This window comes from Marmota monax, unplaced genomic scaffold (assembly GCF_021218885.2).
Source record: "Marmota monax isolate L192 unplaced genomic scaffold, Marmota_monax_Labrador192_F-V1.1 WCK01_AAM20220418_F8-fsc00037, whole genome shotgun sequence".
Classification (NCBI taxonomy): Eukaryota; Metazoa; Chordata; class Mammalia; order Rodentia; family Sciuridae; genus Marmota; species Marmota monax.
Window position 1 is genome coordinate 14,950,558 of NW_026693245.1, and position 16,369 is coordinate 14,966,926.

Consider the following 16,369-nt stretch of genomic DNA (forward strand, 5'->3'; position numbering starts at 1 on the left):
ATATCTAGTCATAGGAACCATGAATCTGCATAAGAATCAACCCATATGAATATTGTGCACAATGAAGTTTGAAAATTAACTAGATTCATGTGGTACTTAGGGGCTACTTCCAGGGAGTGGAACTTAGATGGCAAAATTGCTTTCCTTTCCATATTTTAAACCGTTCTGCTTTTAAGTTTTTATAAACATTTATTCTAGTAGTAGATATAGATTACCATATCTACTAGATTGTAATCTATATCTACTAGAGATTTTTGAGTCTTAGGAAGGTGGGAATGTTAATATTGTCGGATTATGTAAATAAGGAAATTCATTATAAATTTAGTTCATTTGTAGGGAGGAAAGACCATTAAATCAAAAGCCAAAAATTTGGCAACATCTTACAGGTTATCAGCCTTTTCCTTCATTTATTTGCTGAAGCCAGGCACGGTGGCACATGCCTGTAATCCCAGAAAGTTGGGGGCCTGAAGCAGAAGGATCTCAAGTTCAAAGTCAGCCTCAGCAACTTACGAGGTCTCTCTATGTTGCAAGGTTTAAGCAGCACAGCAAGACCCAGTCTCAAAATAAAAAATAAAAAGGGCTGGGATGTGGCTCAGCTGTTAAGTACCCCTGGGTTCAGTCCCTGGTTCCCCTCCACCAAAAAAAAAAAAAAATTGTTGTGCATTTATGGTTCAGTGACTGTACCATGTGCCAGATGCATAGTGAAGAATGTTAGACAATATTTCTACCCTCAGGAGCTTTCTTGAGGGTGACAGAAGTAACAGAAGAGCAAAGCACAACTAACTGAGTAAGATCAGAGCTGGTGGTGGTGGCAGGATGATATGCTAGAGTGCAGAGTGAGGGAGAGGAGGACGGTAAGGGAAGGCTTTTTTCATGAGGTAGTTTTTCATGGAAACCTGAAAGATGAATCAAATTTAGGAAAAGCTGGATACCCGTCCTGATTGAGGAAGAGCTTGACATGTGGGAGGTGGAAAGATGTTCTGTGAGTCTAGAGCCAAGAGAGCAGGATAGCAGTCCCAGATGAGGCTGGAGAGGAAGCCAGAGCTAGTTCTTGTACAGTTCTATAAATAATTTAGATTTTACTCCAGGAAGCTAGTGATTGGTTTTAAGAAGGAAATGATATTAGCTGTTTTGTATTTTTAAGTGAGTACTTGCATAGTCTTTGACTTTTGACTTAATAGTATATGTTCACTGAAAAAAAAAACTTCTACAAAAATTTATATAATTTTATTTTAATTTCAAATTGAAGAAAACCTAACAATACAGTAAATGTAAGAAGACAAAAGGGGATGGGACTGTAGCTCAGCTGTAGAGCACTTGTGTAGAATGAATAAGGTTCTGGATTTGATCCCTAGCACTGAAAAAAAAAAAGATTTAGAAATACATAAAATATTAGATGATTATTCAAAATTAAATGTGTGGATTATAAAACACACCTAAACAGTTATGAGTAATGAAGTCAATAGGTACGTATCAATGGCAAAGGGTACAAACTTTCAGTTAAAAGATGGATGAGTTCGGGGCTCGGGTTGTAGCTCAGCGGTAGAGCACTAGCCTAGCATGTGTGAGGCCCTGGGTTCGATCCTCAACATCACATAAAAATAAGTAAATAAAATAAAGGCATTGTGTCCAACTACACATAAAAAATAAATATTAAAAAAATGGATGAGTTCTATGGATTGAATATATAGAATTGATAGTGTTATAGGTTAGAATGAAGCGTACCCCAAAAGCTCATGTGTGAGACAATGCAAGAAGGTTTAGGGATGAAATGATTGAGTTATAAAAGTCTCAACATAATCAGTGCATTAATCCCCTGATAGGGATTAAATGGCTGCTAACTGTAGGCAAGTAGGCTGTGGCTGGAGGAGGTGGGTCTTTGGGGCTATGCCTTTGGGATATATATATTTGTCATTGGTGAGAGAAGAAGCCTCTCTCTTTGTTTCCTTGTGGCATGTTCCCAGCTGCTTTCCTATGCCATGTACTTTTGCCATGATGTGCTGCCTAGTGTTAAGCCCTGAGGAATGGAGACAGCCATCTATAGAGCGAGAGCTCTGAAACTGTAAGCTCAAAAATAAACTTTTTCTTCTCTAGAATTGGTCTTGTCAGGTCTTTTGGTCAAAGCAGCAGAAAAGTTTACTAAAACAGGTAGTGGTGGATATCTTAATAGATTTTATGAGAATCATTACACAATGTATATCAAATCATTCCACTGTATACCTTGAATATATGTAAACTTTATCAATTATATATTTTAAAAGAAAAAATGAGAAAAATCATTCTGTATTATGTCACTGATATTCCATGATAACTTTCCAATCCAGTTTACTAAGATCCTGAACTAATCAGGACATATAAAGTGTTGTTTAGATACATTACTATGAATGGTTAAATTTTTTTTGTTAATTCTGAGTCTTTATTCATTAAATTGCTAAAAATCTGGTAATAGGGAAAACTGCTACATTTCCTGTACTTGAAAGGAATTAGTCATGCTAGTTAAAACTAATGCAAACAGTAAATTTAAAAATTAGGAACATCTCAATGTAGACAATGCGTGTAAGTCCAATATGGACCTTAAAAGTTTTGTGTACCTATCAAGAAGTATAAATGAAAGAATCATAATAAAGAAGGTGGAATAGGAAAATAACCAAGTAATGTCAGTCCAGTGCCCAGTCCCTAAGCAGCAAATGTACCCAAACTATTGAATTATGACAATTTAGACAGAATCAATAGTTCTCAACCAGGTAAGCCTCAGATTCTGATGTGTTTTTCAGAAATAGTCCACTCTAAGCCTCCTAGTTGTTTTGTTTTTGTTCTTTGATACTGAAGGTTGAACCAGAGGGGCTTTACCACTGAGCCATATTTCCAGACTCTTTTTTTTTTTTTTGAGACAGAGTCTTACTAAGTTGCCTAGGACCTCAATTACTGAGTCTGGCCTCCAACTTGCAACCTTCCTGCCTTAGCCTCTGGAGTTGCTGGGATTACAGCACACACAGGCGTGTGCCACCACATCCAGCTTTCTCTGAGATTTTAAAACAGTAGGACTGGGATAGAGTTTGTGCCTCTATATTTCTTTTTTGTTGGTACTGGGGATTGAACCCAGGGCACTTAACCATTGAGCTACATCCCTGGCCTTGTTTTATTTTTAATTTTGAGACAGGTTCTCACTAAATTACTTGGGCCTTGCTAAATTGCTGTCAAACTAGCATCAAATTTACCATTCTCCTGCCTCAGCCTCCTGAGTTTCTGGAATTACAAGCATGTGCCCATGTTCCTGGCTATATTTGTTTTAAAAGCTTTCTTAGGAAGTTCTGGTGATCACTGAGTGAAAACCACACAGATAGGATAGACATTATAGATTGGATTGGGAAGAGAAAGTTCCAAAAAGAAAGGAGACTTGAGTTGTGTCTTGCCAAGTGGGAAGGCTTTAAATGGGCAAACAGGAAAAGATAAGTATTTATCATTCCAGTTGCTGGGGGAAGATGCAAAAACTGAGATACATGAATGGGCAAGGTAGCATTGGGGAGAAAGTAAGTAAGCTCTTCTGCAAATATAAACAAATAAAACTGTCAGTTTCCACTGCATGTGGTACCTAGAAGGTAATTGCTAACTTTAAAAAATACAATTTGGTAGAGGATTCAATCCAGATTTGGGGGGGTTACGAAAGGAATGGGTGATGGTAAATCAAGGCAGTGAGTATTTAGACTACTAGCTATTGTTTTTCTCCTCCAAAACTCCAGTTGAAAATTAATTGCCACTGTAACAGTATTAAGAAGTAGAAGCTTAAAGTGATTAGGTCATGAGGGCAACCCTAATGAATGGATTAATGCTATTTTGGTGGGAGTGGGTTAGTTATGGTAGGAGGGAGTTCCTGATAAAAGGGACGGGCTAGGCCTAATTTTCTTCCTCTGTGTCTAGTACATGCTCTCTTACCCTACTGTTATTGTTATGATGTAGCACCCAAGTCCTTGCCAGATGCTGGCACCATGCTCTTGGATTTCTCGGCCTCCAAAAACTATAAGAAATTTTTTTTCCTAATTTATAAGGAATTTATAAAAATACCCAGTCTCAGGTATTTTGTTTAACAACACAAATGGACTAAGACAGCACTCATTTGAGAATTTGGCAGCAGAGGAAAAGTAAAAAATAGAATGGAATTTAAATAGAAAGAGGATGATCAAGAGAAGATTGTTTTTCCTTTATGAAAAAGGAGCCTGAATGTTTATATATGGGGGAGAGGAATCCAATGGAAAAGAGGAAATATTTCAGAGGGTAAAATTTGGATTTGTATCTTACATGTTTTTAATATATTTAAGGACTGAAATAAATTACAATGGGATTATACCACTTTAATTGGAATTAAGATCTGAGTAAATGCAATGGGAACCAGAGTCACCGATTCTAAAAATAAATAAATAAATCCAGGAAAGCATGTGGACAACAAAAAGTTTCTAATCCTACCTCTTCTTCTTCTTCTTCTTCTTCTTCTTCTTCTTCTTCTTTTTTTACACTTGATTTCACGTCCATAAACTTTGTAAAAGTAATTCTGAATAGATTATGAGTGGAAAAAAAAGAAATGAAAAAATTTAAGTTACTTGATATATAAATATGTACAATCTGGGCCTAGAAGTGGAGCTAAGTTGTGTGTCTGTCCTTTCACAAAGAAGTTGGTTCTAGTTAAGTGCCATTTTCAGCCTTAAACTCCATTCATTAGCTAAACAAACTTTTCCTTGCAATTATTCCTTAAAGCATATGCACTAATAATCCCACAGCAGAGAATCTTCTAGAAATTTAGGCATAAGGAAAATGGCTTGGTTGTATTATAATAGCTATGATGTTTTTAAATGGTGTGTTAACTCAGAATTAATAGGTCAATGGCAGCCACTCTCAATAGGATATGACCTGATAGAAATGATCTGTAAGCAAGATGACCAAAGTGGGCAAAGAATACAGACCTATCTGTAAAACTCTTGCTATTTTCTTAATGTGAGGTGGTGAGGGACAAAGCCAAAATGATAATGTATACCTAATTTTCTATTACTAGACGTAGAATCCTAATGGATGATTTGAGCATTATGGTAGAGTGATGGGGTTTCTTTCTCTTTTAAAGGATGGTGATACTTTGTTTTCTTAGGCATAAAAGCATCATCAAACATCAAAGCATTATCACATTTTATTTCATTAGTTCTCACAGAAAGTTTGTGATTGAGAAAAAGGAAGTTATTATTCTAGGTTGATCAAAGAGATAATTGAGATACCAAGCAGGTGAAGAAGTAAATTCATTGAACAAATGTCTGAGTGCCTTCTCTATAATTCTAATTAGACCAGGACTTCTTAGTAGGGTTATATATCTTAGTAATTACTTGCTAGTAGTTTTTAGTTCAGAAGCTTAGTAGCAATAGTTAGGTTCCAGTTGGGGTTATATTTCTTGGTAATGCCTGAGTCAAAATTAAAATCCTTGATCCAGAATGTTGATGGAAACAGCCACATTGTATATTTTATGGCTACTCTTCAGAAGGCCACTTGCATACATAACCCATAATGCAAGTATTGCTAAATATATATAAAAAACATAAGCCTTTTGGGTATGACTTATAAAGGAAAGGTTTTTGTCTCATACATTTTTATGGAGAAAGATGATGTACATATTTTTAAAATACCTTTGAATATGGATTAAAGGTTAAGGCTTCTTAATTATATAAACCACAGGGTGCAATGTATGTGTCAGCAACCATTATAAAACAATATTTTATGAAGCAATTTAAAATTTAGGAGCTGTATAGCTTTATTTCTTTGCATTCTTTAAAGAATACGCAAGCAAATAAATGTTTTATACCTCAGTTACAGAGACATCATAAAATTAATGCTACTAGACAGCAGCTCAAAGAGTTCAGATAAAATGCTTCAGATAAAATGCTTAAGATTATAGGAAGAAAACACAAAACAAGGAAACCCTTATTTGGTCAAATCTTATTTTGAAACAGAGGGCCTGAAGTGTGATGTCATTTCTGGAAGAGAAAAGCAGAAGTTTTTTTTTTTTTCCTTTTTCCGACATTGCCTATCCAGTTTTGTTTTGTTTTGTTCATAGAAATTATGTCTACTTTAGCATAGGTTTAAAAGGCTGTTTTTGACAAACAGACCTTCAGTATATTCATTTACATAAGTGTTTCAATTTTTAAAGCATCTACTTGAGTTATCTATATTAGGTCGGAAACTTTAGGCAAACTCATGTGCACATATGTACTTACACACACATACCCAGTTTCCAATTCCCGAATTTTAAAACTGTTTTTAATCAGTACAAGAAGATTAACAATGATTATGGAAAGTAGGTAATGAAAAAAGTAACTTCCTCCAGAACAAGTCCCAATACTATAAGCAACTTCCTATTTGGAGGTTTTCCATGTGTTGTACAGTTTTCATGGTCCCTGTCTACAGGGCCTTCCTGCTCGGAGAGGACGGAGTCTTGCTCACCTCACTGTGATGTAGTCAGACTAGTCTAGAGACTGCAGAAAAGACACATTCTTAGTCATTCTGTCTGTATCCTTTCCTTGAGTCATAGTTACTAGGGTTACAGGCAGGGCAAATAAGTCTTAACCTCTATAGCAGAAACAGCACAGCGGCATCCGATGGACCACAGCCACAACAGTTAAGGCCACCCAATGCAGGACTTCTGAGCCACTAGGCACGACCACAGCGAATCAGGTCTTCATTCCTACTTAGGTGGGTGACACCTGAAAGCAGCTTCTTTCCTTCTCCATAACCATATGGGAAATCTGAATCAAGTGTGCCTCGGGAGAGCAACTTGGGCCAGTTACCTGTAAATGGCAAGTGGGGTGACACCTGCAGATAAACCACCCAAGTACTGTCACTGGCGGGTCCCTAAATTCACTCCTCAGCCCCGCACTGCACTCCTAAAGCCCCGAAACCACTAGGCCCCCAATCCATTCCGGCGACAGCGCCAGAAAGCACAGCGCGCCGCTTCCCGCGTGTTCTAGGCCACGCGGTGAAATCAAACGCGACGCCAGCTCCTAGTGGGCTGGGCAGCGCGCGCTACGTTCCCGGGGCCTGCCAAGCTGCGGCTGCAGCCTCCCAGCTGCGGAGCTGGGCGGGGCCGCCTCCAGGCAGAGTGCGAAGGGAGCTGGGGAGGAAGAGACGCTGGCCGTGCGTTTGCGCAGGCGCGCGGCGCCCCACCTCCCCAGCGTCGACTGCCGGGCGGGCGGCGCGGGCCCTCCCACTCTTCGCCGCGCCGCCTCACGGCCCCGGCCCTCGCTTCACCCCGACGCCCCTGCGTGCGCCTCCTGCCGCCGGCCTGCAGGCCCGGGGCCTCCGCCTGCTTCCCCGCCGCTGCTCCTCGCGGCGCTGCTCTCGTTCACGCTGTCGCCCGGCCCGGCGCGGCCGCGGGCAACCGCTCCCCCTCCCGCACCTACCCCGCCCCCTCCCCGCCTTTTCCGCCCTCCAGTCCCCCTCCCTCGGCCCGCTGCCGCTGCTCCAGATGAGGTGATGGCAACGGCCAACTTCGGCAAGATCCAAATCGGGATTTACGTGGAGATCAAGCGGAGCGATGGTGAGCCGCGCCGCTGGCCCCGCCGACCCGGCCCCACGTCCGGCCGTGCGCGAAGGGGACGCAGGCGCCGGCCGCCTCATTGATTGCTCCGCAGGGCTGTGGGGGCGGGAAGGCGGTGGCCGCGGCGCTTTTGTGTGTGGCGAGTGTGCGGGTGAGGCCGGTGCGGGGTCCGCCCGGGCGCCGCTGCAGTGCAGGGGGCCGGACCGCTGGGGAAGGCCGCCTTGGTGGATCCCGAGCAGGGTCTCCTGCGCCTCCGGGTCTCCATCCTCCCCGGGGACAGCAGCCCGGCCCAGAGCGGGCTTCGTTAGGGATGACCCTGCCTCGAGCTCATCCCGGCTGTTCGGTTTTACCGGCCTCTTAGCTGCCGGGGTGGGGGTGGGGAGCGTGAAGACCCGTGATTTCAATATTTAGGGAACCGACTACCCGTCAGAGGCTGAGGTGGGGGAGCAAGACCGTAGCCAGAAGCTGCTGTCTGGTTGTGGGCCTCCTCGGCTTTCGTTCCCAAGCATGCTTCTGTTTGCTTGTCCCCTCCTTAGAAGAAGGATGTAGAGAATGCCGCGCTCAGCCATGCATAGGGGTGGGGAGCAGTAGGAAGAAATATTCGATAAGCTTCTCCAAGGTGATGGTACAGAAAGGGAGGGAGAGGGGATGGACATAGTCAACTCGTGGCACTACGGAGAAGGTGGGGATGGGCGACCGGATGTTGATATTTTCACACCCTCGGGAGAGGTAACTGAGAAAAGTGTGAAACGAGGTGAAGACACACGCTTAGTTTTTTTTTTTTTTTTTTTTTTTTTTTAAAGAGCCTTAGGCTTACATATGTTTCTGTAGGTTCCTCTTGGGGAAGGTGTTTTATGTCACTAGCTTGGGGTGTGGAATGTGATACATCAGCCACACTTGGAAATCATTTATATTATGGAGGAGAAAATACAGAGGGAAATAGGGAGAATTATTTTCTTTCAATACAAATATTGAGAGAACTAGAGATGTATAATATCCAGCATTATGAGGTGTTCTTGACTCCATGTTTATTATAATCATTCTTTTTATTTTTTACTCATTCATTATTCTTTAGCATAGTCAGTAACCTATCACTTCCACACAGTCTTTTGGTTTCTACCAAGTTTGACCAAGTTATGTGAAGTTATATTGAGATATGTTGGGAGATACTATATAGTTAGTGATTTTTTCTCTTCATTGTATTTGAGGTAATTTGTGGTTAAGAACTTCATATGCATCATTATCCTGCATATGAAGAAATTATACCACTTAGAGCTTCAGAAGTTACCAGTAACACTACTGGGAAAGAGATGTCTTTACTTGGAGTGGGATTTCTTTTATATTTTTCTCTCAACATTACTTTCTTGAAAGAGTCCTGTTATATAATTTCATTTGATTTGGGTTCGCTGAATACCACTGGAAGTGGGATTTACATATTATTTTTAAAACTTGGGGTACAATAAAATGTTAAGTTCTTTACAATGTTTTAAGCCTCACTGATCATAGGTGCTATGAAAATAGTGTACGACATTCAAGAGATATCTCTTTTTCTCTGAGCTAACATCTTTTTAAAATGTATTGGATTTGAAGCAATTTTGGTTGTTTGGAGGATATAGGCTTCTAATATTCTTTCAGCCTTTACCTTTAACCCATACCAGAAATTCCCAGACACATATTCTTACTTTAGTGCTGGTAATCTACACATTTCAAAAGTAGTTTCTTGTAAAAAATAATGAAAGTCATTACAATATATATATTATCCTAACCTATTGGTGTACATAATTAAGTGCCTTAGGTGCATGATGGAATTGATGGATGGCAAAATATTGGTAGAGAACTTTTAAAGAGGGGAATAATTATTTGCATTAAATGATAGAGTTTCACAGTGGTAATTGGCTGTCTGGGACACTCCTTCAAGCTTTCCCTTTTTCATTTTAGAGAAACTGTTTTGCTTCCTACTACTTTTGTAACAGATCTGTATTGGATAAAATGCTAGTGGTTATTATAACAAAAGTAAACTTTGCAGCTGGATGAATATTAGAGTAATGTCTGAGACAGTGGAAATCAGAGGAGTGAAGAGCTGCTTTAGACTGCCATTAACTGGTGACTTGATGTTTTTCTTCATGTATACTAATGGTGATCCTTGTCACTGTTTCAGGACCAGGCTTTTCCCATCAGTGATATTCATATATTAATACATTCCAAAGACAAAAGAGTAAATTGAAAGGGGCTTATTCCTATTTTTGAGGCCCTGTGAAAATACTAATCTCAGTAAGTCTTTACTGAATATTAAAACCAGATGACTGGTCAACTGAGTTTCTCAGTCACCCTTTATCATTCATGATATAGCTTATTTCCTTTAAATATTACTATTTTGAGTACATAATTCAATATGTATGATGTTTTTAATTTTTTTAATTAATTTATTTTTTAGTTGTAGTTGAACACAATATCTTTATTTTATTTATTCATTGTGGTGCAGAGGATTGAACCCAGGGCTTTGCACTTGCTAAGTGAGTGCTCTACCACTGAGCCACAACCTCAGCCCAATATGATGTTTTTAAACTGCAGTAAGGAGAAGGTGTGGTGTAGAGAATGCTATGGAGGGATGTCAGGCTACCCACACCCATTTCAACCAGAGCCAGGATGTTGCAGCATTAAAATACTTAACTAATAGACTCTTAAAGTCAATTCATCTGTGTGTCATCCCTCCCTTCCCTGAAATGTGCCTAACAGAGCAGAGTTGAGTGAATTGTTCATTACTGGATTTTAAAACATTTTTTAATTATTCAGATGAAATCTTCCCAGGAAGTGAAACCCTTATGTTTATCATTCTGTACTGTCACCTCATACTGTGCCCTGCTCCCTCGTTGATGACCTCTCAGTTCAGGATCCCCAGAGTTAATTGAAATGGAGTGATCTGCTAAGACCAGTAGTCTTTTTCTGGTACTGTAAGGTTAGAAGTGGCAGGAGTTTGGCTTGACTCCTGATATTGTTTCCAGACACAGGTGATAACCTAGTATGAAATTGGACTGGCTTTTGGAAATGGACACTCAAGTATTTTTCTTGCATGTGTCTTGCTATTATCTGTCTCATTCAGGTCCTTCTTTAAGATCCCAGTAACTCTAAAAAGTACAGTCTTACAGTTGTATACCTAGTTAGTCATTGGGAATTTTATTTATTTTTTTTTTTAAAGCTGCACTGTTAAAACATCAGTTCTACAGTAGCTGTGACTACCTTTTAAGGACTGGAAGAGGGATGAGAAAAGTTGAATTAGACATTATTCTTTGGGGTCTCTTAGTCACAGTATTGATATATGTGATCTTAAGGGAATCTTAGGATTCTTTAGCCAGAACAATCCTTGGAGATTATCTTGTTCTAGTTTTTGTAAATATGGAAACTGAGTCTCAAGTCACCATAAGGGATTTGTCTAGATTCATACAACTTGTCAGTGGCAATTGGGAACCTATCTTGCATAGTATAGAATGCAAGCTATCAAGAACTGTGACAGTAAAGGAAGAATTCTGTTACTAATCATATATAGTCTTATCAAAGTGGAAAATTGCTTCTCACTCATGGAAAGGCACCAGGGACCACTGTAATGGTCCTTGATATAGTGTAGTTACTAGAATGTCACAAAAACCCAAAATTTGGGAGAAAAATATTTTTGTCTCAATGAAATGTTGGAAAAGTTCCTTAATTAAAACATCTGGAATCCACAGGAAATTGAAGATTTCAAAGGACCCATTGGGGATTTTATAGTTTAGAGCAAGAATCTTGAGAGAAAACATTAAGTGTACTAATTCTCAACATGCTTTTTCACATTATTCTGCCAGCTCATCTTGACATGTCATTTTATAGGCTTCTGAAGAATAGACTCTGAATTTAGGTAATAAAAATTAACCACATAGCAGTACAGTTGTCTTTTAGTTATAATTTTGTGGCTCATATGGGGGTAGAATAGGATAGGGAAATTTGTGGAGTAATAATTCCCTTTTGCCTGATAATCAGGGTGATAAGTGATTCCAGGTATGTATTTGTTGGCCATAGTTTTCCAGGTGCGTCCAGATATGTGATCTGATTGTATCAACACAGAAATCCTAGGAAGTAAGCCAGTAGGAGGGTAGTGGATTCATTGTTTTACAGGTGCAGAATATGAGGTTATATTATTTGATAAGATCAAATGGTTCATAAGGGATGTAGTCAAAACCTAAATCTATTCAATTCTACCTCTTTTAAGGACTGGTGAATATTTGCTGATGATATTATGAAGTGATAAATACTAAAATGTTAATTTTCTTTTTGAGACTTATAACCTCCTGTAGTAGAATTCTTTCCACTATTACCAGACAGGCTCAGACAACTACCAATTTATAATAGTTTAAATTTACCAAATTGATGAAATCAGTTTCACATTCGGCAGTCTAAGGCTTTAAAACCCTTTTCAATAGGCCCTGACTTTTTGCTTGTTAGAAGTGCCTCAGAAAACCAGAATCTATATTCATTGTCTAGCCACTTGATTCTTATGACAGATTTCTAGGGAAAGGGCATGTATCAATTTGTTCTTTATGTGATAATTAAAAAGAAAAAGAAAGGATAAAAGCTAGGGAAAAGAGGAAAGAGCCAGTGAAGCCTGTGTATGCTTATATAGAGAAAGGGTGTGAGTGTGAAAGATTCAGAACAGTGGGGTATCCAGACTCTTTCTAGTCACAGTATACATGACATTAACATTACATTAATCTTTTGCAAAGTTTAATTCTTGGTTTTAGGCACCTGCTTTTGATTTTGTAATCTCCATTTGTAACTTAAAATAATCTTTAAGGTAGTTTATTTATTTTGAGATCATCATCATTAAACTTAAAAATAGATCATAATTCTTAGCTGAAAACCCTGGATAAAACTTTTTATTCTTCTGTTTTACTTGGGGAGCAAATGCAGGTTTGGTTGTCCTTCCATTGTATACCATCTTTTAAAAACTAAAGAAATATTAATCGTATTATAGGTCTAGCACCTTTAATCTGAAATTTTTTAATCTAAAATGTTTTGAAGTCTGTTTAATCATTCTAATTCAGTGCAACAAGTGAAAATTCCATACCTAGTCTGGTATGACAGATAATAATTAAAATTCAGACACAAAAAATATTGTGTAAAATTGAATTCAGGCTCTGTATATTAAGTGTATATGAAACAAATGAATTTCTTGTTTGTACTTGACTCCAATCCCCAATATATCTCATCAGTTATTTACAAATGTTCCAAAATCTGAAACATTTTTGATCCCAAGCATTTCAAATGAGTAGTCAATCTTTATAATTCATAAGTGAAAATAGTCGTTAGAGGGGCTGGGGCTGTAGCTCAGTGGTAGAGTGCTTGCCTAGCATGTGTGAGGCACTGGGTTTTATCCTCAGCACCACATAAAAATAAAAAATAAGGGGCTGGGATTGTGGCTCAGCGGTAGAGCGCTTGCCTACCCATGCGACGCTCTGGGTTCGATCCTCAGCACCACATAAAAATAAATAAGTAAAATAAAGATATTGTGTCCAACTACAACTAAAAAATAAATATTTTAAAAAATAAGTAAATAAAAATAAACAAATAAAATAAAGGCATTCTGTCCATCTACAACTACAAAAAATATTTTTAAAAAAGAAAGAAAATAGTTGTTAGAATTTCACCATATTAAACATTTTACATGCTTGATTACATATAGTTGCTGTGCTATGTAGTTAGTATAGAGAGCTAAATAAATTGATGTTCATGGGTATTAGGATCTCATCTAATGAAAACAACACAAAAAGGAAATGGGGAATCATTTCATTGTTGATTAACAGTTACCATTTTGTTGCCATCTTCCAAGAGAAAAATTAGGAAGTAAGCATCTCTTTTAAAAGGCCTTTTTCCAACTGTGACCTTGACTAGGCCTTTCTCATTTTGGTGCTACCTGTTTTTCTCATTATGCAGTATAATAAAGCTCCCAATTCAGAAGGTTATTTACTAGGTGTGGGATATTTTGGAGTATAGAACTTAAATGATTATGGCGTATCAAAGTAATGTGATCTCATATTTTTTTAATTGCAGGTTTTATTAAATACTTTTATTAACAGCTTAATTCCTATATATCAGATATTCTCATAGATGGTGGAGATACCAAAAAAGAATAAGGCAAAAATAGTTCCTGCCCTCACAAAGAAATAAATGATTCAAATATGACTTGATAAGAACTGATAGAAGTATGTCATTCTGTGTGTACATCATTACCACTTCCCATTTTAGGTTTAGGTTCTTTAGTTAGATTTGAAGTTATAGGTCTTCTGAATGGAAAATGTCATATGTCATGCATATTGTCCTTCCTACATTCTCTAACCATGACCAACGTCCATTGTCATGCTGTGCTTTCCTGAGAACTCATATTTGGCCTTAGAATTCTTAATATATAGTTCGGATAGCCTCTGTTAGATGAAATTAGCATTATTTGTCACTATCAGCCTATTTTCTATTCTCTAGTACCCTTTTTATTTTTTTATACTGGGGATTGAACTCAGGGGCATTTGACCACTGAGCCACATCCCCAGAACTTTTTTGTATATATTTATTTAGAGACAGGGTCTCATTGAGTTGCTTAGAGCCTTGCTAAATTGCTGAGGCCGGCTTTGAACTTGTGATCCTCCTGTCTCAGCTTCCCAGCTTACAGGCACTCGCCGCTGCTCCTGACTTCTGTTATCCATTTGAGTTATAACTTTAACCTCTATATTGATAGCAAAAGGAACAAAGTTTACTCTTTTTAAGTTTCTGGCAGACCATTTCCTGGAGCAGGTTTCTGGGTTGGAAATGCTTATAAACACAGAGACCAAGGATGTGGAACCTGAAAGCAGGTATAGCCACCCTAAAAGCTACTGGTATTTATGTATTATTTGGGAATTATCACCTTGCACAGTATGGCCAAATGCATAAGAATCTGTTTTTATTCGTTTTGTTATGACTTTTAATCAAATTTCACATATGTAGAAATTTTTAAAGGAAAGACAGGTTCAAGAGGGGACATATGTATGGTAAAATTTGCTGACTGTGCTTTCCCTTTTGATCATAATTCTTGGCCAACAATTATCTACTTAGCCTCACTCAGATAGCTTTTATTTTCCACACTGCTACTTGATTTGTTAAAAAGTCAATCCAGTTGTTAGTCTTGATAGCTGAAAAGATTTAACATTTGTGCCCCTTAAAAGCCAGTTGCTTTGCTAAATGTATTATTATTTTGATTTTTTTTAAAGAAGGTAAGAGTATCTTTCCTATTTACAGAAGAGAAACTTAGCCTCACACATTGATTCCTGTCTGCAGTTAGTATTGTGATCCGTTATTTTAGGAAAAGTAGCATCTCCTAAAGGAAGTGACCTGACAAGACTTTATTTAAATAGTGGGAGGAAGATGACCAGTAGATAGATTGTCTTGGGGGGAAGGAGACATTCCAAGCTTTTTGCACACAACATGGGAGAGGTTCTTGAGCTAGAAACAGGGCTGTCAGGTAAAAGTCTGTCAGGTGGGAGGGTGAAAGATGAGGAAGATAAGAAGGGGCAGGGTAATCTGGGGTACTTTATTAAAAACTTGTAAACAAAGGTAAGGTAAGAATCTTGGAATTAATTTCTAGGACACTTGGAAACTACTGTAGGACTTAATCTTCTAAAAGTGGTAATAGGAGTTAGCCAGTGATTAGTGGTAGATTAGAGGGAGAGTAGCACTGAAAATGAGAGCTAGTGTGGAGAAGATTGCATCAGTCTGGGAGAGTGAACAAATGATTAAAGAACAGATGAGATGCAGAACACCCTGCAAAAAGAATTGATGTAATGTGGTGATACATCACTTGTGCTGAGTAAAGGACAGATGAGTTGGAAAGGAATGGATTTCACATTTGTAAAGTCTGAGTGTAGATTGTAAAATCTATTTGGTTCTGTTTAGTCAAGCTAATCCTATTCATGAATACAGTGTAGAGGACGGTAGAGCCTACATACAACGTAATATTAAAATCATCCAACTTAGGCTCTTTTTTGCCTCTAATATCTTGAATGTAAGTGAATTTAAAGTACAGGTCATTTCCAACAAATGTTTACATGCCGCAAGAATTTACTTAAGTTATAACTGTTTTGCCTTAAGACTGAGATTCTGGAATGGAATCAAAAGGAAAATTAGTACTTAAAGAATTTGGCTTCAGCTCTTTAAGGGATGAAGTGTTTTGATTCTTGAAGCTGGGGGTTGGATGTGTAGGCCTTGTGTTAATCCCCAGTAATCTCCTCCCCTCTCAGCTTTTTTCTTGCTCTTATTTTTTATCTGTTTTTTTCTCCCCTCACATATACCCTCCCTATTTCATTGTTTATAATAATCTCTTAACTGCTATTTACAGTTGAGGACTAAAAAAAGGGATAGGCAAGGGACAAGTAGGCTGAGTAAACAGGGTTTGAGGCAATTGAATTAATTGATATAATACTGTAATGATGGACATGTGTCATTATATATTTGCCAAAATCCATAAATGGTACAACACCAAGAATGAACCCCAATTTAAACTGAGGACTGTGGGTTATGATGATAGTAGGGGAGGTTGTGTGTATTTGTTCAGGAAGGAGATATATGGAAAATATTTGTATATGCCACTCATTTTTGCTGTGAACTTAATGGAAGGAGGGTCTACAAGAATTTATAATATTTTAAGAGTGAGGATCAACCATGCAATTAAGTTTTTGCTCTTCATTTTTGTCATGTGTAGTCTTTGGATCATATAGGAGATTTAGGGTGTGCCAACAAGAATTTTTT

At 38.3% G+C, this 16,369-nt stretch overlaps 1 protein-coding gene across 6 annotated transcripts in view; it reads left to right on the forward strand.

The window, feature by feature from the left end:
• Positions 1 to 7,272: 7,272 nt before the first annotated feature.
• Kif2a (kinesin family member 2A) overlaps positions 7,273 to 16,369 on the forward strand; it is a 68,679-nt gene continuing 59,582 nt past the window's right edge. For 2 of the 6 annotated variants that reach the window (XM_046456314.2, XM_046456316.2), the window contains exon 1: positions 7,281 to 7,567. In XM_046456314.2, coding sequence (XP_046312270.1) covers positions 7,504 to 7,567 — 64 coding nt within the window. In that variant the 5' untranslated portion in view covers positions 7,281 to 7,503. Of the gene's footprint in view, positions 7,568 to 16,369 lie in introns of all 6 variants that reach the window. The other 4 variants (XM_058583139.1, XM_058583140.1, XM_046456317.2 and 1 more) reach the window with 4 other exon arrangements.